The sequence below is a fragment of the Falco naumanni genome, chromosome 19, assembly GCF_017639655.2.
Source record: "Falco naumanni isolate bFalNau1 chromosome 19, bFalNau1.pat, whole genome shotgun sequence".
Classification (NCBI taxonomy): domain Eukaryota; kingdom Metazoa; phylum Chordata; class Aves; order Falconiformes; family Falconidae; genus Falco; species Falco naumanni.
The window spans coordinates 1,342,211-1,368,901 of NC_054072.1; the positions used below are offsets into that span (position 1 = coordinate 1,342,211).

Sequence of the window (26,691 nt, forward strand, 5' to 3'; positions counted from 1 at the left end):
CACTGGCCCCTTTTTCCAGGTGGGGAAACTGAGGCAGGAGGCAGGGGTGTGCTCTCTTTCAGCCCTGCAGTGGTCCTTGGGGTGGTGCTAGCAGCTTGGAGCAATTCAGGGATCGAGGGAGTGGGAAAGGGTTTGCTGGGGTGGGCTGAGATGGCTGCTCATGTTGTGTGACCCCCCTGCCAGGGCCTCGCCCCCTTTGGGGTTCACCCTTTGCCAGGTTTATAGCAATGCCCCGAAACAGCTTGGTGAGGCGGGGTGGCATGGGGAATGGCATCACCAGCCAGCCTTCCCCGGCCCCGGCAGGCTGCTCGCCCATTCCTCCTCCTGCATTTTTAGGCAATGCTGCCATCGAGTGGTCCAGGAGCATCCGGATGCAGGAAAAGTGCTCAGCCCCCGGCCTGGACCCCTCCGCAGTCACCCAGGCAGCTGCTGCTCCCATGGCTGCTGGAAACGCGGAGGCCCTGGTTGAAATGGATCTCCATCTTCATCCATCCTCGGGTTAAAAAGCTCAGTCTCGCTTCAACAACTGACCTGCTGGCAGGGACTAAAGATTTTCAGTCCCTCAGGGCTTGCTCAGAGCCCGAGCATCCTCCCTCCACGATGCTCAGCTGTGCAATTCCAACCCTGATTTCTCCCGGTTTTCGGCAAACCACAGCTTTACCTGGCAGCGGTTCCTCCAGCTGAGTGCTCCCCTTCCACCAAGCTGGGAGGCTGCATCCCGAGAGAGCCATTTAGGAGCATCCTTTAGCAAACCGAAGGGACACACTCAGCTTTCCGAGGTGATTTTCCTCTTCATTGCACCGGTGCATCCCGAGGGAAAAGCAGCTCTCCTGGCAGGCAGCAACACAGTTGTTTGGGGGGGTGTTTTTGCCCATTTTTTTGGCAATAACACAATGCCGGAGGAGTAAGTTAAAATCACCCCTGCCTGTGGATATTAGAAACCCAGATTGTGGGAAGGCACGGAGCTCTGTTTGGGGTTTAATTAGATTCCAGCAGCTTATTCCTAGGAGAAAAGACTCTTCAGTGGCGGTTTCGCCGGCCCAACAGGACCCGTGTTTGCTTTCTGAGGGAAGGGGCAGTAAAACGCGCAGTAAAATGTGCCATCCTGTTCGCAGCGGTGGGAAGCTGGTTGCACCAGAACGGGAAGACCTTTTCCTTCTCCGAGAAATCAAACATTTGCTTTGTTCAGCGAGGATGCAAAGCACTCGCCAACCGCACCGTAAAGCCGTCCAGAGAAATCCCACGGCTCTTCTATTGGAAAGGTTTGTAATATACAATAAATGGAATATATAAAATATATAAGCTTGATAATTAGCGGCATGTTTAAAAGTCCCTGGGACTTTTTAGAGCCAGCCCCCCAAAAAGGCTGCAAAGCCCAGGGAGATTTTGAGGGTAAAAACGGCGGATAGGGGATGAGGTGGCGTGAAAATGGGGGGGATCGGGGGGACGGGCGGCTCTGCACTGCGGGGAGCGGGACGGGGGGGGCCGCAGCGCCGGGCCCCCCCGGCAGTGCGGGGGGAGCGGGGGAGGGGCAGGGCTCTCCGCGCGGCTCTGCCCACCGGGCGCTGGCACCGCCCGAGTCGCTTATAAAAGCCCCGGTCGTGGCTCGCCCACCGCAGCCGCGGCACCGGCTGCACTCCGGGCCGGGAGGGACCCGCATCCCGCTCCGGCCCCCGGGCCGGGAGGGACCCGCATCCCGCATCGGTCCCCAACCGGGAACGACCCGCATCCCGCTCCGGTCCTGAACCGGGACGGACCCGTAACCTGAACTGGCTGCACTCCAGCCGCCGGGCCGGGAGGGACCCGCATCCTGCTCCGGTTCTGAACCAGGAGGAACCCGCATCTTGATCCGGCTGCACCCCAAACCGGGAGGGAGCCGCATCCCGCTCCGGTCCCCAGCCAGGAGGGACCCGCATCCCGCTCTGGTCCTGAACCGGGAGGGACCCACGTCTTGAACCGGCAGCACCCTGGGGTCCCCGGGCTGGGAGGAACTCGTATCCTGAACCCGGTCCTGAACCGGGAAGACCCGCATCCTGCTCCGGTCCTGAACCAAGAGGGGCCACATCTTGAACCGGCTGTGCCCGAACTGGGAGGGACCCGCATCCTGCTCCAGTCCTGAACCGGGAGGGACCCGCATCCTGAACTGGTTGTGCCCTGAATTGGGAGGAATTTCCACCCTAGCGAAGCTGCAGCCAAGCCAGAGGGACCTGCGTCCCAGTCCAGCTGTGCATCCCAGTCCAGCTGTGCATCCCAGTCCAGCTGTGCCCAAACTGGGAGGGACCTGTGCACTGAACCAGCTGTGCCTGAACCAGGAGGAACCAGTGCTCTGAACCAGCTGTGCACCCCAGTCCAGCTGTGCCCGAACTGGGAGGCACCAGTGCTCTGAACCAGCTGTGCAGCCCAGTCCAGCTGTGCCCGAACTGGGAAGCACCAGTGCTCTGAACCAGCTGTGCACCCCAGTCCAGCTGTGCCCGAACTGGGAGGCACCAGTGCTCTGAACCAGCCGTGCATCCCAGTCCAGCTGTGCCCGAACTGGGAAGCACTAGTGCTCTGAACCAGCCGTGCATCCCAGTCCAGCTGTGCCCGAACTGGGAAGCACTAGTGCTCTGAACCAGCCGTGCATCCCAGTCGAGCTGTGCCTGAACCAGGAGGGACCCATGCCCTGAACCCGCTGTGCATCCCAGTCCAGCTGTGCCCAAACTGGGAGGCACCAGTGCTCTGAACCAGCCACATGCCTTGACATGGCCAGGCACCCTGTGCCAGCTGCACCCCCAGACAGGAGGAACCTGCACCCCAAACTAGCCCTGTGCCCAAAATTTGTTGCATCCTGATCTGCTGTGCCATAACCAGGAGGAACCTGTGTCCCGAGGTATCCGTGTGCCTGGTCGGGCTGCGCTGCGGAGCGATGGATAACGCGCTGCCGCTGGAAGTGGAGCTGGAGCACCCGCTGCTCAACATCTCCCTGAACGAGTCCTTTGCGAACCAGTTTGTGCAGCCCCCGTGGCAGGTGGCCCTGTGGGCTGTCGCCTACGCCCTCATCGTGGTGGTGTCGGTGGTGGGGAACGTGGTGGTGATGTGGATCATCCTGGCTCACAAGAGGATGCGCACTGTCACCAACTACTTCTTGGTGAACCTGGCTTTTGCTGAAGCCTCCATGGCTGCCTTCAACACCGTGGTGAACTTCACCTACGCCATCCACAACGAGTGGTACTACGGGCTGCTCTACTGCAAGTTTCACAACTTCTTCCCCATCGCCGCCGTCTTCGCCAGCATCTACTCCATGACGGCCATCGCCCTGGACAGGTGAGTTCTGAGTGTCAAACCCTCCCCAGCACCCAGGTCTTGCCTCCACCTGGGTGCTGTGCTCAGCTCCATCTAATCTCTGGTGATGGGAGAACATTGCAATTAAAATAAAGCTTGTTTTGGTAAAAGAGCCCTAGAAATAATCCATCTCCCCACCCTGGTTGCAGGTGGCTTTGGCAATCCTTTGTCCACTCTGCGAAAGGAGCTTGAGAAAAGGCTTTGTAACCCCTGTGCATGTCGGTAGCGTGTCTTGGGTGTGCATTTGTACATCGCTGTCCTCTCCCTTCCCAGCTCCTCTGCAGAGCCGTCCGTTCCTTTCCCACCTCCTCGTTTAAAAGCAAACTCAGTATTTAGCACAAAATGGCATCACCTCATGACATAAAATACATGCCTGGGTCGGACGTGCCTCCACTGTGCTGCAGGAGCTGTTTCATGTCTCTCGATCCGAGTTGGGAACTAAGCAGCCTTGGAAAGACGCTCGGGCTCAGGAAAGGCATCTTGGCTCGGTGGGGGGCTGTTATGTTGCATGCTGGTGTGTGTCCCCAAGCAAACCCACCTTGATTTTATTAGTGGGGAGCACGGCAGAAAGGTAGGAGCCAGGGATTTCTCTCATTCGGTGGCAGCCAGAACAGCTTAAGTCAGTTTTTTTCCACTGCCTGGTCCCTGCCAGCGCTGCCTGACGGCTGGGGACTGCCGGTAGAGTGAGATCCCGCTTGCATTTTGCCACGATCAAAAGTTCAGTGAGCACTTGGTGGGGTGCGGCAGCATGGGGGATGCTGCTTCTCACCGCAGAGGGATGCGCCAGGGGTCAAGGGACAAAAAATAGCCACGCACCAAGCACCTCCAGTGTGCAGCTCCTGCTTCTCCCCCCCTCCAAGATATCTCTGATTTGATGGCATTTTAGAACCAGCGCTTGAAATAAATCAAGACTCTCAAGCAGCTTTGCAATTCCCTCTTGAGTACCGGCATTTCAAGCGCAACAGATTTTTCCAATGCAACATATTTCCCGCAACAGAGCTCAGCTCTGCAACGCTTCTTTTTGGCCCTTCTTCCCAGGGAGTAAAAAACATTTTGGCTGGAGATACATGTGAAGGGGAGGAAAGAGATTTGCATTGCCGTATGCCAGCACATTTTGAGCTGATATCTAAGTGCTGCACAAACTGGCACGGATATTTCCCTACGAGAAATTATAGTGCTATCACAACTCAGGCACTGACAGCTTGGGAAACAGGGCTCGAGATGGATGATGCTCTCTAGTCATTAAAAACAGGCTCAGGTTTTGTTTCACTCTGGAGTGGTTACAAGACCCTCTCCCCCAAAATAAATCAGACATACCGCGTTCTCATACCGGAGATGTGAGGAGAATTAAGGCAGTAATAAATAAAAAGAGGAATACTACCAGAGTGGCTCTGTTCCTACCTGATGGTGTTGCTGGCTCTGTTTCAGGAGCATCTGCATTTTGAGGATGTTGGGGATCAGCCGGCAAAGCCCCTTTCAATTTGGGATGAATTAGAAAGATGATTTTGTTGGTGGTGGGTTTTTAATAGTTTGATTTTTAGCCTTTGGTCCACACTCCAGAATAACCAGAAAAGCAAATCTGCCAGGGGAAGCTGGAGGATCTTGTATATAATGGGGAGCAAAGGCAGGTCTGGGAGCCTGGGGCTGAATTTTGGGGGGTAATTGGCATTTCCAGCTTTCTTCTTGCATCTGCAAATCCTTAGCAGAGGCTTGGTTTTCCCACGGCTGGGCTGAAAAACCTGTGCGTGCAGGCTTGGCTCACCCACCGAGAAGGACCCAAAAGAAGCTGCAGCCTTAGTTTGCAAACACCTCCTGCACAGAGCTACCTGCTGCATTTCTTGACCCCAAATTTCCACCAAGGTGAGAAATGGGGAAGGTGAAAGCAGCAAAGCCCATCCTCTGCCCCTCCAGGCAAGCAGCAGGCAATAATGCCTCCAGGAGCTGGAATATTGTTTGTTTTCTTGTGTCTGAAACCTGATAATAGTAACTTAAACGCATGAAATGCAGGAACTTGTTCCAGGAACCTAAAAGGGAAAAATTTGTCCTGGCAAGCAGCAAAAAGCTGTGCAGGAACAAGCAAAGCAAGTACCTGAATTCAGAGCAGCAGAGGCAGGTAGGCTCAGCAAAATGGGGTTGATTCACAGCCAGGACATCTCTGAAATCAAACATGACTGCAGTTCTGATTTTCAGGGAAAACTAGGAAAGCAGAATTGAATGTGCCTCACGTTCCCAAAGTATATTAAGCCATCCAGCAGAGTTGGATATGGAGTCTGAAGGCTCAGAGGAGTGTCAGTCTGCAGATTGCTCCCCTAAATCATCTCTGCTTGTGCTTTCTGCAAGCGATTTCCAGAACATCCTCGCCGGAGGATATGAAACCGCCTTGGAAAGACTTGGCACAGCCGTGACAGTCATTGAGAGAACAAGTGGGGAAGTGGGTCTGATTCTTCCAATGTCTTTTTTTGCAGGACCCACCATGGGTTTGTGCCAGAAAAAAAAAAGGCTTTTGCTTGAGACTAGACCATCTGCTCTTTCACCAGGACCTATTTCAGCCTGGGCACAACAGTTCTGAAAAAAAAAATGTTAATCCTATAGCAAGTGTTATGCTGAACCCTGCAACAATAGCAGGAAATTCAGGAGTCAAGGCTAGCAGCTGGTAAAGTCTGCTCAGGAAAAGCCATGATACTGCTCCTCAGCATCCTGCAAAAGTGGAGGCCAAACAGCTCGCTTTGGCATTATAAAATTTGCCATGTCCTTCATTTTCAGGCATATCAGTGCCACAGCACGTCACATAACCCCTTCTGGCTTCCCACTCTCCCTGTGAACTAATTCACTTGAAAGAGATAGAAAATCCTGGGGTTTTCCTATCTTCCAGGAGAAATGAAAGCCCAGCACTGCCCATGGTGAATCCGAGCTAATTTGCAGCCACACTTAGAGGGAAATAAAAAAAAATCTCTGGACATCCCTAAGCTGCAGTATCTGTGGCACACAGGAAGGAGCATTGGTAGATAAATTGTTGACTTTTTATCTCTCCTTGAGACCTGGATTCATTTCTGAGCACTGCCACTCACCTGCACCATTAGCAAACTTCTGATGGAGGAATGAGTTTCCATGATGACGGACAACCGGGAATGCAGCCCAAGGCAAAGATCCAACTACATGCGGAATCAGAAAACAAAAAACAAAAAAATCTTCTCTGATCTCAAAACTTGAAGTGAGCTAAGCCGAAAACACTGCAGACTGAATAAACACTGATGAGAAGGGTGAGTGCCCTGCCATGAACTCAGGGTGAAGACAGACCGTGCAGCGCTTGGGCTATTTAATACAAAGCAAATTCCCTTTTCTGCAAAGCATCCTCTGCTCTAAAGCAGCTATAAAAATGACATACAGTGGGGCTAACCTCCTGCAACTCCTGGGCAAACCTGCTCCTCTTGCTCATTAAAAGAACCGCCTCTCCGACCTCCACCAGCACCAGCGCTGCCAGACCAGCACGCAGGGCTTGGTAATCCACCTGGGATCTTATTTAGATCCCCATTTTTATTTCCAAATGGGTTATCAAATTCTATTAGGTGTCTTCAGATCCATTAATTTGCTAGCAGGAGCAGCAGAAGAAACATCAAATCTGCGAACCTTCATTCACCGCCACAGCTCCTAAAATTACCAGTCTGCAGCCAAGACCTGTTAATATCTCCCCAACCCCATATTATTTGCAGCAGAAAAAACAGCTCTGAAAATTATTTACTGCTTGCAAGCTTGAACTCTCAGGTTGGATGAACCAGCTGAATATCAGGCACATATTCACCAGCTCAGTGACCCCATGTTTTCCCCAAGAGGTGATTACTGCAGAAAGAAACCCTCCGGAGAGAACAAATTACATCAGCGCACAGACAGATTAATTAGTCATTTACACCCTAATATAGCACCAAGGATTTTTTATTTTTTATTTTTTAATCTTGACTTAATGGACTTCTGGGGTTTGCAAAGCAGGACTTTGATCTGCGCCCGGCGCTGTGTAATCTTGCTCCGCTGGGATGTAATTTGGAAGATGGAGGAGCAAGGGGGATGCGAAAGGAACCTGGGGTTTAGGGCCAGCAGCCCCGGCACCGGCCACCCTGCGGCATCGCCTACATGCCAGCTAGCAATAACCAAAGCAGCTTTTTGCATTCCCAAAAAAGCAAGCATCACTGCATGCTGCAAAAACCCTAGGAAGCTGCTGGATACCCAGCACAGAGCTGGCTCAAAGTGTTGATTTCCCAGCTGGGGTTGGAAAGCAGAGGGATGGGGGCAGGCAAGGGAGCACCTTGGGAAAGGGTCACTCATCAAGGCTGGTTTATGCCCCCGTTCCCAACAGCAGTCACTGATCTCATGGGTATTAACTGGAATTAATCCCCCAACATCTCCTAGATATGAATCCAGCCTGTCAAAACCCACGTTACATCTTTTTCTCCCCCTTTCCTTTGGAAAGAAGAGGGGGCTTGAAACTCCCATGGCAAAAAATACAGAAGTAAGATGGATTAGCAACAGTTTGGTGGCTCGGAGATGCTGGAGCCTCGGGTTTTAGATGTGCTTTTGGGGTGATCAAGGTGCTCATCCATGAGCTGAGCGTTGGCACAAGCCACCATAGGAGTTTGAGGGCCTCTGGTGAGATATTTGGTTTATTTGATGGTTTTCTTAATTTATTCCTTAATTTATTCTGATCTCCCCAATGGCCCAGTGGGAACTACCCATGCAGGGAGTGCACCAGTTTGGATGGGTCACCAGCCCTGCATTTCATTGGATTTTTGTTCTCCCCTGCCACTCTCCAGCTGCAAACCAGTGCCAGGACTAATTGGTTAATAAAGTCACATAGGTGTCTCGAATAACAGCGTCTCAGCGGGGCTGGGTTGTGCTTTGGGTCCTCCTCTCCCATCCCATTTCAGTGCTGTCAGCAAATGCAGGAGGGAGCTCTATGCCTCCTCAGCAGCCTGCTGCAACTAACTGGGGTTTGATCCTGTTTCACCTGCATTTGGCTGTTAAATCCCAGCGTGCCGGTGGGGTCTGCGATGCAGGAGGGCAGGGGAGTTTGCAAAGCTGCCGGCGTAACTCAGGTCGCTGTTTGGTGGCGGGTAACACGTCCTTTCCGATTGTGCTCAAAGGAAGTACTGCACTGCTTTAGAAAAGGAAAGATACTGTGCCATATCGGTGCTACGGGGAAATGCTGGTGAGAGACCTGCAGCCTCCGGCTCGACGAAGACGCTTTGCCAAGCACTGAGCATCACGCAGGTCTCGGGGCAGGAGCGCGCTGCCCATCTCTCGGTTTGGACAGTCACTGTTTTACGTCAAAGCAATAAATAGGAGGAAGCAGCTGCTTGTGGTGCCTTTGTCCCCAGCGTCGTGTTTCAAGCACGAAAGGCTCAGCTCGCCTCCTCGGCCCTCGGCCAGCTACGAGGTATGTGGGGCCAGCGCAACGAGGCCAAGCTTCGCTATGCAAATCTGCTGGAGGGACGCTGGTTTTACATCCATGCCACTGCAACGCAATCCTCGTGGAAAGCAAAAAGGCAGGGTTCTCTCCATGGAGAAGCTTTTCATTTCTTGGGTTAGGAAGGACCTGGAACTGTGCTGGAGGTATTTGACCTACCTGAATCCGGGGCATCTGCTCTGACTTGGCTGCAGACTCCCCTGGGACTGACTCTGCACTAAATCCCTCTTTGCTCAGGACAGGAAATCATTGTGCAATAAAACACACGGCACAAACTCTGCGTCCTCTTGGTTACTCATCTCTTATCTATTGTATCTTTATTACTTAATGAAGCAGATAAGGAAACTCTGGGATGAAAGACGCTTCATCAGGTTTTGCTATTGTATTAATCTCATCTCCATGAGGGTGGAAACAATTGTGTAATGTTAGTTATCCAGACAGACTTCAGATTTCCAGATGCAATTAATAGATAGCTACACTGCCTCAAATGCAGGACCTATTTAATAACCAATACGCTCAGAGCTACCCTGGTACAACGTTGTACTCAAATGCTATTACATCGTCATGGTAACACACCCCCCCAACACCCAATAAAATATTTAAACAACAGCAAACAGCATTACCAACATCATCAAATAGCGTCTGGTGTAAAGTTGTGTGCCTCAGTGCCCAGCTTGTTAAACATGGCGGATTGAAAACATTATATGTGGTGGGAAAGGACAACGCAGCTGCAATGGCATCAGGATTCTCCTGCAAGGACCCGGGCAGCCCTGTGCTTGCACAACTGAACGATGGTTTGCACACGGAGGCGGCGCTGCCATCCAAAAGGAGAGCAACAGCAGATCGTTTCGTTTTGAGGAACAGGTATCATCAAGCCCACCCATCCCAACATCTTCTGCAGGCAAACGGCCCCATTCCCGGTGCTACCCCTGCGCACCACCTGCACAGGGATAAAACCTTTCCCTAACGTGGGGAATCTGCCCTTAAAACCTCAACCATGAGCCAATTCCCTGTGACAACTTAGGACTTGGAGACCCCATGGTGGTTTGTCACCTGCCGCGGCAGCAAGGGCAGGATGCTTACATGGGAACACGCTCCTCTTCCTGACCTCCCATGCATGATTATCCTCTGCAAACCACAATTTTTTAAATGGATTGGAAAACCACCCTCTTGGACGGCAGAGAAAAAGAATAAATCTCTCTAATAGGATACAGCATCTTAGGGAGATGGGCAGCATGGGGCCACAGAGGCACTTGGCGAGGAGAAATATGAGCTAATAAACTCATCAGCCTTGCTTTCCAGAGCCTGCCTCTCACCGGTGCGGCCAGGACCGGTGTGGCCAAGCCAAGGGCAGCAGCTTCCCGGCATTACGCTCCCATCAATGCCTTGGAAAACCAAACGCCCGCCAGCACCTCACAGACACCCCGGGGCATCGCAGCTGCACCCTGCGCCTGCACTTGGCATTTCAATTTGAGCACAAACGTCTTGTTATTAATAAAAAATAAACAGATTGGCAAGGGTTGGGTTTTTTTTTTTTTGCTGAAAGGCAAATTCATGATTGACGTGTGATTTTTCTACCCTGCTAAGAAGTGATTGATGGAGGTTTGGCTGCAGCACCTACCACAGCCTTGCCTGGGAGGTTGAACTTACACAGAGGGAAGAAGACAACCTGGAGGTACCTGCAGTACCCCATGCTTGCTCGGAAGGAAGGTTTTATTTTAGCTTATCCAAAACCCTGCCATAGAAACACACCACAGGGGAGGATTTGGCTCAAAACTGAGCAGAATTGCAAGGAAGTAAACTGGCTTTTGCGGAAAAAATGATCCAGCAGTGGCCAAAAATCCCCCAAAAAACCAAAAATTCAGAGACAGGAATAAGCGCAAACGTACTGGGTAGAGAAACACAGAATGTCTGACTGGTCTGCAAGTAAATGAGAATTATTTGAGTGTGGCAGCCCCAGTGCTGGAAGAAGGCAAAAGAAGCTGCTTTGCTGCCTGTACTGATGATTTTGCACCCCAGTATCAGCAAGACGGCAGCTGTCATCCAAGCGAAGGCAGCCATGAAACCATATTGTATGCTCCCCCCCTCCCCAGTTTGGTTTTGTATCAAATGTTCTCATCAAGGAGAGGGAAACAAAGAAAAAAGGAAAAAAATTAAAAAGGAAGCAGTTATTAAAATGTTAGGACAATTTTCTGCTTAGTGATACAATTGTTATATAATTATAAGATATTTTAATATGAAATAATGGTCTCATTATTTTCAGGATGTTTGTACATTTCCATCTATCTCCAGCATTTTTATGGTCTGTAATGCCAGCTCCTTCAAGCAGCCCAGACCCTTTTTATTACATTTTTTTCTTCCCTGTCAGAGCCCCTGTCTGGGGGAACTGTTATTATTCCCATTTTTAATCCTGATGGGCAGCTGAACCCCCAGCATTCCTAAGGGAATATTTCAGAGGTTGCTCCAGGACTGATGGATTGGGAATCGCTGCTGAAAAATAGGATTTGGGTCCAGTTTTCCCCAAAGCGCCGCCAGCTTGCTCTCTCCTGCCTCCCTGACCTCACCCTTGCAATGCCAGCGTGGTTGGATGAATTTCGCCATCTCCTTTCCACCAGAAGACAGCGTTGCAGACAAGTTGATGGTGGTTGGAAAGGTTTCTAGGCAATACAGCTGGGGTTTAGTTCATCGTTACAGCGATGATTTGGATGTTTTATCAACCATGAGGGCTTCTGCAGCTGCAAAGTGCTTTAAACCGATGAGGAAAGTCATCTAAAATGCACTGGCAGAACAAGGGCGGAGATGTAAAAGCATTTCTAGCTGGTTGCAATCAAGTTCTGGCTTTGCTTTACAGAGGTGTCAGTCTCAGAAGTTTCTCCAAACAAGTTTTCCAACAGAAATGGCCCAACCTTTGTGGGAATCCCTCGTTTTCTATCATTTGCATGCCTAAGCTTGAACTGTCAGGTTGAGCATCAGCAGCAAACATGGGCACATGGACTTCTTGCTGCTTGGCAGCATAAACCCAGGGTAACCTGCTCTGAACCCCACGACAAAGCCCATCTAAACCTCATCCAGGGTCAGCAAACCCACTAACAAGGGGCTCAGCCAACACCAGGCGCCTGGAGGATGAGGAAGAGGAAGGAGACGAGTCCTTGCAGGGTCCCAGGAAGCGGATTGCAGTCTGACAAGTGGAAAATGAAATGTGGATGCAGAAACCAGGAGACCTTAATGCATCACCAGCTGCTGCGCCAGAGTAGCACTAACACCCATGGCCTCGGCTCTTTCTAACCAGCTTCAATTTCAAGTACCAACCAGATTTCCAAGGGATAATTATCAGGTGGATTAGGTGGATTTTCAGCTGCACAAAGGCGATATGGTTTGGCACCCTGGGGCAGAGGAAGAGCTGACAGCAGTGCCTCCTGCATATTTATATATGAATCCCTATGTCTTTGCAAGTGGCCACCCACAACCACAACACAGAGTATTTTCCATCTAGGAAAAACTGTTCATTCTCTGAAAGAAGAGATGAAAGGAGAAAAAGAGGAGGCTGCAGATGCCTCAGGAGATAACACATGCAGAGCAATGCAATGTTTCTCCTCTTCCCGAAGCTTGATGTGGAGCTGGGGGGGAAATAAAAAATCTGTGACTTTCTCACTTAATCTTTCCAGTGCTGCTGGCTGCTGCCAGCTTTGCAAAACCAGATTTGCAGAGGGATAAATTCAATCCACCTTGTCACCACTGCAGCTTTCCTTGCGTATGATGGCTGATATTCAGGGGACAGAGCCCAGGAGCCTGGCAGATATAGGTAGCATCTCTGATCACCCATCCCACACTGGTCCAGCACTCTTCTCTTTGGTTCTCCTCCTGTAACACTTGGCACTGTGATCTATCACAGAGAGATGATTTTGTGCAGGTCCAAAACTACCGGGTGCTGCCAAAGCGGCTGCTGCCTGATGGCAGCATCGCGGCTGGCTTTGTACAAATCGGTCTTTGCAGAAGCAGTCTGTTGCCGATTGCGTTAGTGAAGCTGATTTTCAGCTAAAAGTCAGTGAGTGTCTCAAACGGGATTCAAATCTCGAGGGTAAAGTGCTGCAAGAGAATTAGGGCATTGGCTGGGGAATCCTCCATAAAGGGATTATTCGATGCCGTTTGCATTGTGTGGAGTGAGGGTCTGCCAGGATACATTAAGGGGGTGCCAAAAGTACGACCTCCATGCCAGGGAGACCTAAAACAGCCCCAAAAGCTGCAACATCATGGCTTTCCAGCCTTGATTTCTCCTTTTCCCACCTTGCAGGTACATGGCTATCATCCACCCGCTGCAACCCCGTCTCTCAGCCACCGCCACCAAGGTGGTCATCGGTATCATCTGGCTCCTGGCTTTCCTGCTGGCTTTCCCCCAGGGTTACTACTCGGTGATGGAGAAGCTGCCCGGCCGGCTGGTGTGCCTGGTGGAGTGGCCGGACCACAGCACCAATGTGTATGGAAAAACGTGAGTTTAACTTTTCTGGCAGTGGGGATGAGAGTGGGGACAAGGCACTGTACAGAAAAAATACCAAAAAAAATATTTAAAAAGGAAGCAAGGAAGGATGGGAATGGCTCAGAGCTCCTTGGGATGGGGTCACCCTCTCCCTAACCCTAGCGAGGGCCAGTGCTACGTGGTTGACAGTAGCAAAATCTCCATCTGTATCATCTCGGGGCATGTTAAGGTGAGTTTAGCACTGCTCGTGGTCCAAGCATTGCCCCATGCTGTACCATGCTCCCTGCCCCTCTTGGGTGCTTCATCCTCGAGGGAAACTCATGTAAAACTGCTAAGATGCAATACTTTGGCTGTGGGGATGGCGTCTGTGCTGCCTCCAGGGCCTTATTCATACACACAGGTATGGCTCTGGGTTTTGCAGCACCTTTTCTGCAACCCCAACGCCTAAAGGCTTCCTGGGGTGAGAATTACTCCTGCAAGAGGTAAATAGGGGTTTACCGGCAGTGTCTTGGCCAGGCAATAACAGAAAAACACCTGGTTTGGGATTTACTGAGTCCAAATGCCCCAAAATTCACTCAACAGCTTAAAAAATAAGCTAAAAAAGGGGCTCTGTGACATCAGCTCAGGCTGGGAGGCAAACCACAGGGCTAGGAGAGCTCAGCAGGAACCTCCTTCCTTCCCATTAAGGTGCTGGCTAATTAAATCTGGTATTTCCAAAGGGTCTGGGCAACCCCACTGATCTGCCAGTGCAGACCACAGTCCTCTGTAGTTCCCTCTTTGAAATCCGTGCGTCACGCGGTGAGTTAAATGTCGCGCACTAAGGAAAAAGAAGAGGAACTGGGGAAAAAAAAGGTGTTTGTGATCTCCAGTCCCATGGAGCAATGAATTAGGGCTGTGAAATTGTGCTGGAGCCAAAGCATGGGACACGGACACGCATGCAGAAGGTGTTCAAAGCCAGCTTGAGCCTGGAAAAGGTGTCTCCGCAAGATAAACGAGATGAGTTTGCCAGTCAGCAGCAAGAGGTGGGCTGCAGAGAGCTGGATGGTATCATTTATTATAATCTTATTTATTTGCATTGCAAGGCAGGTAGGGCAAGAACTAAGCTGGGGCTAGCCCAGCTGATCTCCAGAGATGTTTTCCAACTTTAATTATTCCAGGCCACCATGATAAATACAGCCAGCATGAAGAAACGCTGCTGGCTTAGAAAGCCCACGTGGCTGGGATCGGGTTGAGCCCCCTCAGATCAAAGCAGCCACCGGCATGAGCTCAGGGCCTGATTTCAAGAGATCATTTGCCATTTGGCTGTACGCTGGGGCCGTCACTTTTTCAAATAGCTAATTCAAGAGAAAAATGCCACCATTCACCTGGGAATGATTTGCCGCTGGAAGCTGGGTGCCAATTCAAAGCCTGAGCACCCCATGCTCTTCGGCTCTGCAGACAGGTGAGGGCAGCCGGGCAAGCAGATGCTAAGCAGAAGCTTTTAAATAGCCAAACCCTCCAAATAATTTGGCAGGGACTGAAAACAACACTCTCTCCAAACAGTGCAAACTCACTTGCATACCTCAGAGCCCAAGATACTATTTTTCTATTTCACTGCCCCAAAATAACAACACCAAATGATTTGGCGGGGACTGAAAACGACAGTCTCTCCAAACGGCGCAAACTCACTTGCATACCTCAGAGCCCAAGATGTTATTTTTATTTTACTGCCCCAAAATAACTTTGCAGGGACAGGTGGTTGGGTCACTGTCAAACCCGCTCCCCTGCTCACATGGCCTTGGTGCAGTTATTTAAGGAAGGCACCAGCAGCAGCTGGCTTGTTTGCAATGCCATGATGAAAAATAATATTATTTTTTCAGTTCATAGTGACAATTGGAGGCTTCTACCTACACCGGGGGGTCCTTTCTCTTGGCAAATGGATCCCAGAAGGCCCAACCCCAGCGTGCGCACAGTATCAGAGACCAGGATATGCACATGAGGGTTTTTTCACTGGGAAAATGTGCCCGTTCTCAGCCCGCTCGTACGGGGGGAAGCGGGTGAAGACCTCAGCGCAGGCAAGATGCATCCGCAACAGGAGCTGGCAGTTGAGCTGGATTCAATTCAGCGGCTGCTCAGCGCTGCTAACCACCAATTCCCTCTCCCGCTTTTGATTTCGTAATAGATGTCTGATCTATTCCAATTTCATTAGCTGCCATTTCGGTTTGTTAAGGGAAGGGGAAAAGCCGCTCCACTCACCGGCTTCTCTGGGAGATAACAGCCCGCAGCGACCATCTGGGCTGTGCAAGGCAAAAGGAGCTGGCAGCCCCCTCCTCCAGCATCACTGCCCCATAACTCCTACAGGCTCCTGCGTCCTATAGCAGACCCTAAATCCCCACACAAGACATTTAAATTACAAACCCCAGGCTTCTCTAGGTGTTGTGATCCCACAAGTCTTGTAGAGAAAATATCATATGAATGGTTTCACGTGGAGACTGTTTTTCAGTGCCCAGGGTCCAAAAAAAAAATATGTCCCAGGGCTCTTTGGAAATTCCTGTCCCTACTATGCCCAGACAGCTCAGAAAATAAAGGTCCATCTTGCTAATGTTGTCTCACAGCTCCTCTGGGGCATTTCTGCATCGCTCTCGGCTGTTTGCAGCTGTTTCAAGACCCTGCATTACATGGGAACTGCAACAAAATCTTCATCACAGAGCCACAGAGACGCCTCTTTAATTAGCAAAATAGAAAACAGCCCTACACAATCCAGCTCAAATGTGATTAGCGCTGGGCAAAGAGGAGGCCAAATGAAATTGCAGGTACAAAACAAGGAGGAGCTGGTGTGGCAGCACGGGTGCAGGGCCAACCCCATTCCCTGTGGCAGCTGCACCAGGCACGAGCCTGACCCATTCATTACACTTTGGAGATATTATTCAATCAAAATTCCCGGGAGGATGAGTGAGTGCAAGAGCAGAGTGTGGCTACAGGGCCTGAACAGATGCAGCACCTTGCATTTTAGCCAAATGCACCCCAAAACTGCATGTGAAGACCCTAAAGCTGTTGGAAGAAAATTTCCTCCAGACCTGGCGGCACACGTGATGCTTTGCAAGTCAGCACCATGCAAGCCAGCCACGTTTTTCTACTGCTGTTTCTTATCTTTCTGCTGGGGAGAGAGGTTTTTGCAAGCTCTGATGCTAGGAAGGAACCCGCAAGGTCAAACCGCCCATCCCCATCCTGTTTATTAAAAACAGCATTATTTGTTTTCCTTTTTAAACCAGCTACTATCTAACATAAATCCTTCACTGAACTCAATGCAATCCCAGTGACTATTGCAACCTGTCACGACTCCACTGACTTCACAACAAAACAGTCTCAAGCCTGGGCTGACAGTTTAATCCAGACCCCCTCATTCAATTTTGGACACATTTATACCCACTATAAACAGACACAAAGATCCTGCCCTTTCCACAAACCTGGAGAACCGACCCGATCGCTGAGTTGATGAGAAAATTTTAATCAGCCTCCACGACAAAGGTTTAGGCTGTGTTTTTGGAGACTGGGGTTATGCATTGTGCCACCCGAACGCAGCTAAACTGATGGTGGACCAGGATTTAGGCAAGCTGTATCCAAGATGCAGAATTTGCCCTGCAGGGAAAGCCTTTATTTCTTCAGCTTAATATTCCCATCCTTTATATTTCAAAAAACCCACATTTGCTCCTGCAGGACTGCCATATAAAAGGTGTGATAAGAGCGAGCATTCATCTCTAGGATAATTTGAGGTGTAAACAGAGTGGAAGCGAGAGTAGAGCCACTTCAGCTAAAACATCCTTGCTTTATGAAGGTAACACAAGTTCTTCACTAGCTTCTACATCCCATCCCAGGAGGGTGCTAGGCTGGCAAAGGCTGGCAGAAGAGGCTTGGAGAAGATCGGGGTGAAAGTAAGGAGCGCTTCTCAGCAGCCTGAGCTCTGCAGGCAATCGTGCCAAATCCTCTTTGCCCTGTGAAGCACTTTGCCCTCAAACTCAGTTTGCAAGAAAAAGGCTGAATAGGTAGAGGACACACTCAACAAGCACCATTTTTTCTAGGTATCACTTCTGCATGACCATCCTGATCTACTTCTTGCCGCTTCTGGTGATAGGATGTGCCTACACTGTGGTCGGTGTCACCCTCTGGGCGAGCGAGATACCCGGCGACTCCTCCGACCGCTACCATGAGCAGGTCTCGGCTAAGCGGAAGGTAAGGAGCTCCGAGTACAGTAGGAGCCATAATTCACGCCCAATCCCAACTAACCACAGCCAAAAATACCTCATTAGGCAGGGAAACAGGTCAGGACTCGTTGCATGGTTGTCACTAACGGCACAGTGTGCCCTCCAGATCCGTGTCCTCCGTCAGCGTGCGTGGTTCCTGGTTGGAAGGGTCTCCAGGGAGAGACTGGGGAGTTGGTGGGGTGTTCGATGGATGACTTTGCTTTCCTGCCCTCTCTTCTCCACACAGGTAGTGAAGATGATGATCATTGTGGTATGCACCTTCGCGCTGTGCTGGCTGCCCTACCACATCTACTTCACCCTGCAGTATTTCAACCCCGAGTGGTACCTGCAGAAGTTCATCCAGCAGGTTTACTTAGCCATCATGTGGCTGGCCATGAGCTCCACCATGTACAACCCCATCATCTACTGCTGCCTCAACGACAGGTGGGTTTCGAGTGACTTTCAGCAGCATCTTGGTGTACCAGGGAGCTGAGGAGGGGAAGATACACAGGGGTCTGATGGAGGACAGTATGGATGGAGAGTTTTTCCAGGATGGTTGTGTCCCATTCTCTGTCAGGGGCTGCTTCCAGCAGATGCAGGGACAATACTGGAAGAGGACAGTTTTAGATTAGATAATAAGAAGAAATTCTGTACTGTGAGGGTGGCGAGGCACTGGAAGAGGTTGCCCAGAGCAGCTGTGAGTGCCCCATCCCTGGAAGGTTCAAGGCCAGGCTGGACAGGGCTTGGAGAAACCTGGTCTGGTGGAAGGTGTCCCTGCCCATGGCTGGGGGGTGGCACTGGGTGATCTTTAAGGTCCCTTCCAACCCAAACTGTTCTATGATACAATACTCACCTAAATAAGTCTTTCCTAAAGCCCCTGTGGGATTTGAGGATAGGTATCGAAACAGTTCTGACTCCCAATTGGGATTTACCAGTGTTTTTTCCTCCCTTTAGCGAAAAGTAGCGGGGTTTTTTGTTGTTTCACAGTGCTTAGCTCTGTCATTCCACTCCTAGCGAGGTCTTTCTGCCATCTCCACATCCCTCATGCCTGCCTTTCCCCATCTCTTCTTTCCCCCCAGGTTTCGTGTGGGGTTCAAACATGCATTTCGGTGGTGCCCATTCATCAGCGCCGGTGAGTATGAGGGCCTGGAAATGAAGTCAGCCAGGTACCTGCAGACACAGAGCAGCATGTACAAGGTCAGCCGGATAGAGACTACCGTGTCCTCGGCGGTTGGTGCGGCTGAAGAGGAGCTGGAGGAGAGCAGCAAGGCCAAGCGTCTCTCCGTAGACATGACCTCCAATGGCTCCTCCCGCAGCGACTCCAAAACAGTCTCCGAAAGCTTCAGCTTCTACTCCAACACGCTCACCTAAGCAGCTCCCTGTCTCCGTTGGCTGCTCACAAGGGTGCCACCATCCCCTTTCCCTCACTGGGATGCTCCAGCGCTCAATCCACCCAGCGTCACCCACCCTGGTTTGTGATGTGCCAGCTTTTTTCCCATGCTGTTTCACCCTCTCTTGCTGTGCCACTCGCTCACCATCCTTGGGCGAGCCCGAGAGCAAAAGCTTCGGATTAATTTCATGTGCTACACTGTGGCTCAAGCCCGAACACAAGGGAGGTTTGGCTGGCCTCTGCCTTGCTTGCTGCTTATCCAACCCACCACGTGCCAGGCAGGCAGATAGGACGCAGAAATGGGACAGAGCTGGGTTTTTCCCCTAAACCTCAAGTAGAACATTGGCAGGTGCTTCCCTGCTCTCTGCAAAGCAGCAGGGATCTCTCAGTGCTTCCCACTCCACAGGAAGATGAACCAGTCTTGCACTTCCCTCCTCCCACCTTTAATTGCATTCTCCCTGTCACTCCCGGTTGAATATCCAGAGGGGTATTCAATTCAAAAATCCAGCAAAAAAATGCTGTTTTCAACTACAGGAGCCTGTATATCCATGGGGCACCACTGGCCCCTCAGCACTTTGACTCAGATCTAAGCATTTCTGCACAGTGTCAGCTCATCTCCAGCACCCACATCCCTCTGCACGATGGTCTTCTGTTGCCAGTCCACAACACGGCTCATCGAAACAAGGCTCTTGAAAAGGATTTTTCAACTGAGCCAGACTTTGGTTGTCGTTAATCAACCATATGTGCCAAAAGCGATCACTGTGATTTCCTAAAAGACCCAGGGTGATGTGTCTTCGATAGATTTTTGGAAGTCTGTGGAGGTCTGGAGAAGAAGAGACTGACCATACTGAAATGTTTTTCACAACCTGGAAATGTTTAGAGCTGCACAGAAAGGGGCATCATAGGATTCTGCCAGAAAAACAAGGTTTTTGCCAGCGTACAAGGTTTGAAGGGAGACAAGAGTTTTGCAGACATATTTTACTCAGAGGAGGGTTGAAATGATTCACTTCCACTTTCTGGATTTTGTTTTAATGAGGGAAACGTTTTTTTTCTTTTAATCCCCCATCTTTTGTATAAAATACTACATTTATGATGTGTACATGGATATATCTAATATTTTAGTCCTGTTATAATGGATAATTTTCATTGCGACTGTTCATACCAAGGGCTCCTTTGGCCAGCAAGTTATGAACATACACTCAAAGCAGGGAAAAAAAGTAAATAAAATGAGAATTGAGTAAATTTGGCTCATTGGGAACAAACCCATAAGTCTGGGGGCAGCTGTATCGACTGCTGCTTGCTCCCAGTCCAAATTCTCGCTTTTGGTGTAGAATTCCAACTCCTAAAATCGATTCACTGCAAAATAGAAATCTGGAGAGATGCACAACAGCTTTGCACAAGGCAAGGAAACTGCTTATTCATTTTAAAGCAGCTGAACGTCAGACCCTGCTGAGCACACAGCAATTTCTGGAAGTAAAGCAGAGATGACTTTTGGAGCTTTTCAACTCTTCAGTCTCCAAACTGGCTGCTGGAACATCCAGTCACTAATAAATTCCCCAGCCACGATGGTTCTTGGAGATAAAAATACACATATTTAAGCAATGACTCCCGCAGAAATTAAATGAACGGGCAAATAGATGGATCCAAGAGCAACAAAATGGCTGCAAAACCAGATTGACAAGGATGATCATCTTCATTTTTTATCCAAAAATCCTGCCAAGTGCCATCAGCAAGGAGCAGCTCTTCCAGCCACTCCCACACCCTTCCCAACTGCTGCGACTACACGACATCACAAACTGCCACGTGCTCCATGCACATGCTGGAATACACTTTTTTTTGTGCTTAAACTTCCACTTCTCACTGTTCTCATCGCCTTAAGACACGTTCCCTTGCTGTTGCCTCCTGCAACCCTGCACGAGCCTGCCTGGGGATTCGGTTTTGCAAAAAACCACCAGCCCCAGGCAGCAGCAATCGAAGGGACGGGCGACGCCACGGGTTATAACACAAGGGTTGGACTAGGAAACTTTTACCACCAACTCCACAGGAGCTGTGCTGCCAATACACAAGAAGGTGCTACAAACCAGAGCCAAATTCTGATTTATTCACAGCTGCCAACCCAAACTCCAAATTAAAATAAAACCAAATATCTCAAAATGGTCTAAAGAGCCGAATAAGGTAAGCAGAGATCTGCTCCATACACCCCACACACAAGAGTTTGTGTCAGCTTGTGAGCCTACAAAGTCAGCATTTACAAAAAAAATAATATATATATACGTGTGTGTGTGTGTATGTATATATATAACCAAGCTGGCCTTTTGTCCTCCGTGTTTTATGCCCCAAGGATGCTGTGATCATGAGATGTGCAGAGAAGCGACAACTGTCTTCTCACAAGCAATGCTCAGCTTTAAACACAGGATAACCCCAAGGGTGTGCATGGAGACTTCAATTCAAGCTGACAGTTTACAGCCTGAAACGCTTCTGGTGCATCTTGTAGAAAACTATCTCTTGAAATAAAGCGGGAAAAATTCCCACCCGTTATAAACAGTGCCAACAACCTCAGCAGAACCTGCCTGGGACAGCCAGGCTGATGGGAACATGTCAAGGGATCATTCAACAGATGGAGACCCATGCAGGAAAAGAAAAATGTTCTGTGTAAATGGGTACAACACACCCAAATCCAGGTTTTCCTTTCTCCCTTTCAAGTGCCAAGTTATTCTGTTGACAGAGGCAGGAACAGGGATGAGGGTCTTTTGACATTTAGGAGCTAGGCCAGCCCACAGGGTGAGAAGTTTGGGTCAGGTCCATGTCCACACACGTGACATGCATCAGGCAACATTAGCTGGTTTCACCAATTTTGGGATGCTCTGTGCATGCAAAAGCCACAGAGAAGTCTTCTTTTGAAGACTGAAAAGCCTAAAACAAAAGACACCCCTGCCCAGGCTTGGGAAGGGGGCACCTAACCGTATGGTGAGTCCAATCTCTGCACTATTTCCAGCTCTCCTTTCAAAAAGGTCAGCTGTAATACAGAGGTTTTTTCTGGTTTATTAAGCCTGTTCTCCTCGTTTGCTTGCAGATCTGTGATTAGAAATTCAATCGCAAACAAGACTGTTTCTTTGTCTCTTTCCTGGCTCTCTGAAATGCGAAATAATAGCATCTGGAGAGAATCACTCAGCAGGTCTGTACACATCCCTTTGCCATCTCCTCCTTGGAGGCATACAGATAACTCCCACCATCCTTAAAGGGAGCTGCCTAAGCTCAATGACAATGCACTCCAATCTAAAACCATTGCAGAAGGGAGCTCTGAAACCCAAATCCCAACCTGGAGCCACCTCCTTACCCCCAAGGGATTGATTGTAAACTCAAGTTTGCTTCCTGGCACCCAGAAATCACTTAGCTTCCAGCAGGAGCACAGACCAACAAAACCCCATCTCCATACATACCTCAAGGTCTGCTCAGTTGCTCCAAAATACTTTTACTCCCCGTATCATGTGTAACCATTTGTCTCACACCAACTTAAAACAAAAAATAAGCAAAAGCCAAGCAAGTGCCTGCTTGCCACAAGAATTAGGTAACTTTGCAAATGTGGAAGTCAAAGCAAAGCAGCCAGTACTGATCCCCATTGTTTGTAGTGCTTGTAACAGGATTGCCAGTAGACACGCAAAAGGCTGCCCACCCACTACTTCTCTTTATTATTACTTTTATTTTGCTGTCCCTGGAGGGATGCCGTCACTGCTTGGCCCAGCCGAGCACACTGCATCTGCCAATGGGTAGTGACGTGAGGTGGTAGCAGAGCATCCGCTGTTTGCTGTGTATTTTCACAGGGCTGACACAGGTTGGGTTTTTTTTTTCAGTTTGCTGTGCCCTAGCCAGAGCCCTCCTGCAAGATCACATAATCAAAGTGCCCAGCTCAAGAGCTCCTAGCTTTTGCTTACTCTTAAAATAACCACAACAACAACAATACCCACCTCTCAGGCTTCAGGAATGTTATTAATCTATTGAACACACCATCCTGCCTGAAAAATCTGTTTCCAGCTGAATAATTAATACAGCAGTTACAACGCAAAGTTTAACACGCAAATAGCCCCTTTTCCTGTGTATGTCCACCTGAAATACCACCTCTGCTGGAAGCTAAATCACACTCATCACTTGAACATGACAGTCGCAGCACCCCAGAGAAGGGACAGTGAGTCCCAAGAGCAGCTGAGGATGAGAGATAACTCTCGGGTGTCCCTGCCCTTAAACTTTCCACACCAGACAAAAATGCTCCTGATTCTGTGCAATATGATATGGTTGGGGCCAGGAGGGGAGCGAGGGGAGGAGATGGGTTGCGACTTACATCTGGGTTTTGGTATTTGGTGTGTGGGGCAGCTCACAGGGGATTTGTGTGAAGTTCTTCCCATAGTAGCATCTCTACAGAGAAAAAAATCCAACCCTCCTCCCATAGTAGCATCTCTACAGAGAAAAAAATCCAGCCCTCCTCCCCAAAATGGTCTCTCTCTGATTGTCGGGTTTGTTCAAATGGATTTTCATAAATAAACGTTTCTTTTGTGAGACTGTGTTGCAACTGGTTCAATAGCCCACAACGAGAGGAGCGGGAGAAGCGATGAAAGGTGTCAAAGCACAAACTAGGTAAAAAGAGGGGTGAAAGGCAGACGGTGGGTTCTGGGGGACCTTCAGTGTGAGGGGTGTGCTCTGAACTTTCACCGCTACAGCAAGAAAAAGGATAATTCTCACAACTCAGCCACAAAACCAGGCCCAGGCGCACATCACCGATTTCCAAAGCACAGGAAAGGCTCAAATTGCTCCTCGAACACGGGCAGCACTTACCGACCAGTTGTTTCTCTGTGTGGGGCTGAAGCAAACGCGTGACTCGAGGATCGGGCATCAGCACTGGCATTTCCACCTATTCAGCTGGCTGCGATGCAGATCAGGTCCCTTGACGAAGCAGCTAACATGCTTGGCTCCGCTTTCTGGACTCCCCAAATCCCACTGCTCCACTAGGGCAGGCACCGGGACTCCACCACTCTGATAGAGAAGAAAGTGTGAATGTAAGGAGCAAGTTACCATGCTTCACCTCCCAGAGCAAAGCGCCCAACCCAGCCAGCCCTTGCAATCAGCTCCAGCCGGCTGTAATTTGCCATTTTTAATTAGAGGAACATTGCCGAGGCACAGCTGATTGGCATCACTTGCCAAAGGCCCTGTCCCATGTGCCTATTAAGCCCTTATTATTTATTTTTATGGGTTATTTTATCATACAAAAGGGAGAAAAGGAATAAACAGTGTCACACACTGCTGCTGCGCAGTGCTTCATGCAGGCATCCGCTTCCAGCCTCGCTTCCCTGAAGCAGGAACCTGAGAGCAGATCTCACTTTACAGCAGGATTCAGCATGTCAGATCCAAACAAGGCATCATTTTATTTATCAGCGTTAATGCATCACCTTTTCTGGAAGGGTTCATACCTGTTCCTAAGTGCACACACACACACGAGATAAAAGTGATGAGGATGTACTTATTGGCTATAAAAAATACTCATCAACCACAGCAATCTGGTGCAGAAATGGTATGGGGAAATCCAAATTCCTCATTGCCTGGTTCATCCTGGTTTGTACATTTCCTCCATCTGCAATCTGATATGAAAACTCCCAAAAATCAAGAGCTACCTGGTGGGTCTGGGTCAGGGTTGAGACTCTGGGGAGAATTTAAGGTGCCTTTTTTAGGGCAGGGACAGGTAAAGGGATTATTCTTTGCATTTGCAGCCTGCAGGACTACGGCAGAGCTCTTCTCTAACTCTCAGCATCCTCCTTCCCTAGCTGAGGCCTTTGCCACTCGTTGCATGCCACAGAACCCTCGCACAGCAAGGCAACCACATGTGCAGAGCTGCCCCAGTGCCTGCAAAACCCACCAGGGTCACTCGCAGAGCAAGCCCTGGATCTGCACCTGGCCCAGCTGAGAGGTAAAAGCAGGCCCAGGCAGGAGCATGCGACAGGTGACACCCAAAGCCTTGTCATCACCTGCACCATTGTCTCTTTTTATAGCTGCTCTCAGCCATCATGGCAAGTTTTGCAGACTTCAATGAACCCGTCAAACTGATTATCTGCTAAGGCAAAGGCACAAGTTCAACTTCATTAACATTTATGGATTCCACAGTGTTTTGCATAAATGTTTGCTTAATACACAAGTCAAAAATATCCTTAGAAAATGAAAATTAAAGGTAGTTAATTGCGTGCAGCTATGCACCAGTGTGTAAACTGGGGTTTCCATAGCACCAAATGGTCTGTTAGATCGTTGTGACAAAATTAGAGCTTAAAGAGAAACAACCGGAGTTTAAAACTTATGGAGGAAAATGGATTTTTCATGTTCTTCATTCAACTTCATGAGCTCCCCGCTTCAACTGCCGTGCGGATGCAGCAGGCTTTGGTTTCCCTGTCACAAACAGGGATACTTGGTGGAGAATTACGGACACTGTTTCACCATGGCCTGGTTGTTTAGACAAGCAATTAACTTTTGATTACTGAACTAAATGAATCAAGCAGTAGCTAATGAAAGATTTGAGAGCCCACAGCAGCGATTCAAAAATCAACCCAGTCCGGCTGCACGTGTGAAATGAGGATTAACTGCAGTTTTCATATTCTCGGCACCAAGTAACCACGTCAAAAGGACTTTTCTTCGCATTGGCAAGATCCAAATACCTGAGGAAAGGAAGGGAGTGGGTGAGAGTGATGATTGCTTACACAGGATATTGAAGTGTAGCGATGACTCTAATGGGTTTGATTAAGTCAATTATTAATTTGAGCAATTTGATGGGCAGGGAAGTGTGTCACAGAAGGGTCTAGGAAATCCTGGTGTGACCCAAGCTCTTGCTACATAGGGTCAGGGTTTTGTCCTGAAAGATATCGCAAGATGGAGATCACCACCAGGATGAGTTTCCCATATGCCATGCCACAGCTAACGTACCCACTCCTGTGCCACACTGATCCTGCTTTCCCCTCTTCCCTTTTCCTATAAGAAAGTTATAAATCAGGCAATTATAAGCCTCCCAATAAAAAATATTCTGGTTACAGAAGACCAAGGTGTCAAGAAGAAATACAAGCCCTTCCCGAAGCTGCAGTCACCCTGAATAGAAGCATTTCAGGCTAGGAAGAGCATTACCATGCAAAGCACCTCCAAAAACATTATCCCTGTTATTGCAAAGCAGATCGTGCCATCCGGGTTGATTAAAAAGGTTCCAGGGAGGTAATGAGAGCAATTTTCAATGGAGGCAAAAGGAGAAAGAGGGAGAAGGAGGCTTGTTCTGAATCACTCTGCTTTCTGCAAAGGCACGCAGCCACGATATCACCACAGCAGATAATATCTGTATTGAGGGATGCGTAGCTGATTAGTACAAGCTGTTCACTGTCCAAAAGCTTCTCTGATGCATGGCACAATCAAACGGCTGCGAATTTGCATTTAAATTGAGGAATTTAGGAATCAACATGCCAAAGAGTGGGCCTCCTTGGGTGACACTTCTGGTATCTCACAAAGGAAGACAAAAACAGTGTGTGACTTCAAACAACCTCCCAAAGCCTGTCTGCCACCCTTTACCAAGACGCGCGTCTCAAAGATGTGATTGATATCCACACCCAAACCGTGCCGCAGCAATAACTCTCCCAAGAGCAAAGTCCCTTTAGATGGGTTTGTGTTAACATTTTTGTCTTGCAGCGCTAGTGTTGTCAGCATTACAACCTCTTTGCCCTCAAAACCCCCAGGGTGTTCGACACCCAGTCAGCATTGATTGACACTAGCCACACACTGTGATTTGATCAGCAGCACACACACACAAAAAAAAAAGGCC

The 26,691-nt window shown here is 49.4% G+C and overlaps 2 protein-coding genes across 3 annotated transcripts in view; one reads left to right on the forward strand and one right to left on the reverse strand.

Annotated features, from left to right (window-relative positions):
• Positions 1-26,691, reverse strand: part of LOC121099276 (tetraspanin-15-like) — a 99,020-nt gene that overhangs the window by 67,697 nt on the left and 4,632 nt on the right. Inside the window, exon 2 of one of the 2 annotated variants that reach the window (XM_040618017.1) lies at positions 23,688-23,885. In XM_040618017.1, coding sequence (XP_040473951.1) covers positions 23,688-23,757 — 70 coding nt within the window. In that variant the 5' untranslated portion in view covers positions 23,758-23,885. Of the gene's footprint in view, positions 1-23,687; positions 23,886-26,691 lie in introns of those variants that run through there. The other variant, XM_040618027.1, reaches the window with a different exon arrangement.
• TACR1 (tachykinin receptor 1) lies at positions 2,896-23,411 on the forward strand. Its single transcript, XM_040618015.1, has 5 exons — positions 2,896-3,303; positions 13,068-13,262; positions 17,309-17,459; positions 17,718-17,914; positions 18,550-23,411. The coding sequence occupies exons 1-5, from the start codon at positions 2,906-2,908 to the stop codon at positions 18,839-18,841; spliced, it is 1,233 nt and encodes a 410-aa protein (XP_040473949.1). The 5' UTR covers positions 2,896-2,905; the 3' UTR covers positions 18,842-23,411.

Excerpts from the sequence above, each read along its gene's own strand:
- TACR1 (XM_040618015.1), top strand. The coding sequence starts at position 2,906 with ATGGATAACGCGCTGCCGCTGGAAGTGGAGCTGGAGCACCCGCTGCTC. Across the intron at positions 3,304-13,067 it reads ACGGCCATCGCCCTGGACAG|GTACATGGCTATCATCCACC; the intron begins GTGAGTTCTGAG and ends CCCACCTTGCAG. Across the intron at positions 17,460-17,717 it reads AGGTCTCGGCTAAGCGGAAG|GTAGTGAAGATGATGATCAT; the intron begins GTAAGGAGCTCC and ends TTCTCCACACAG.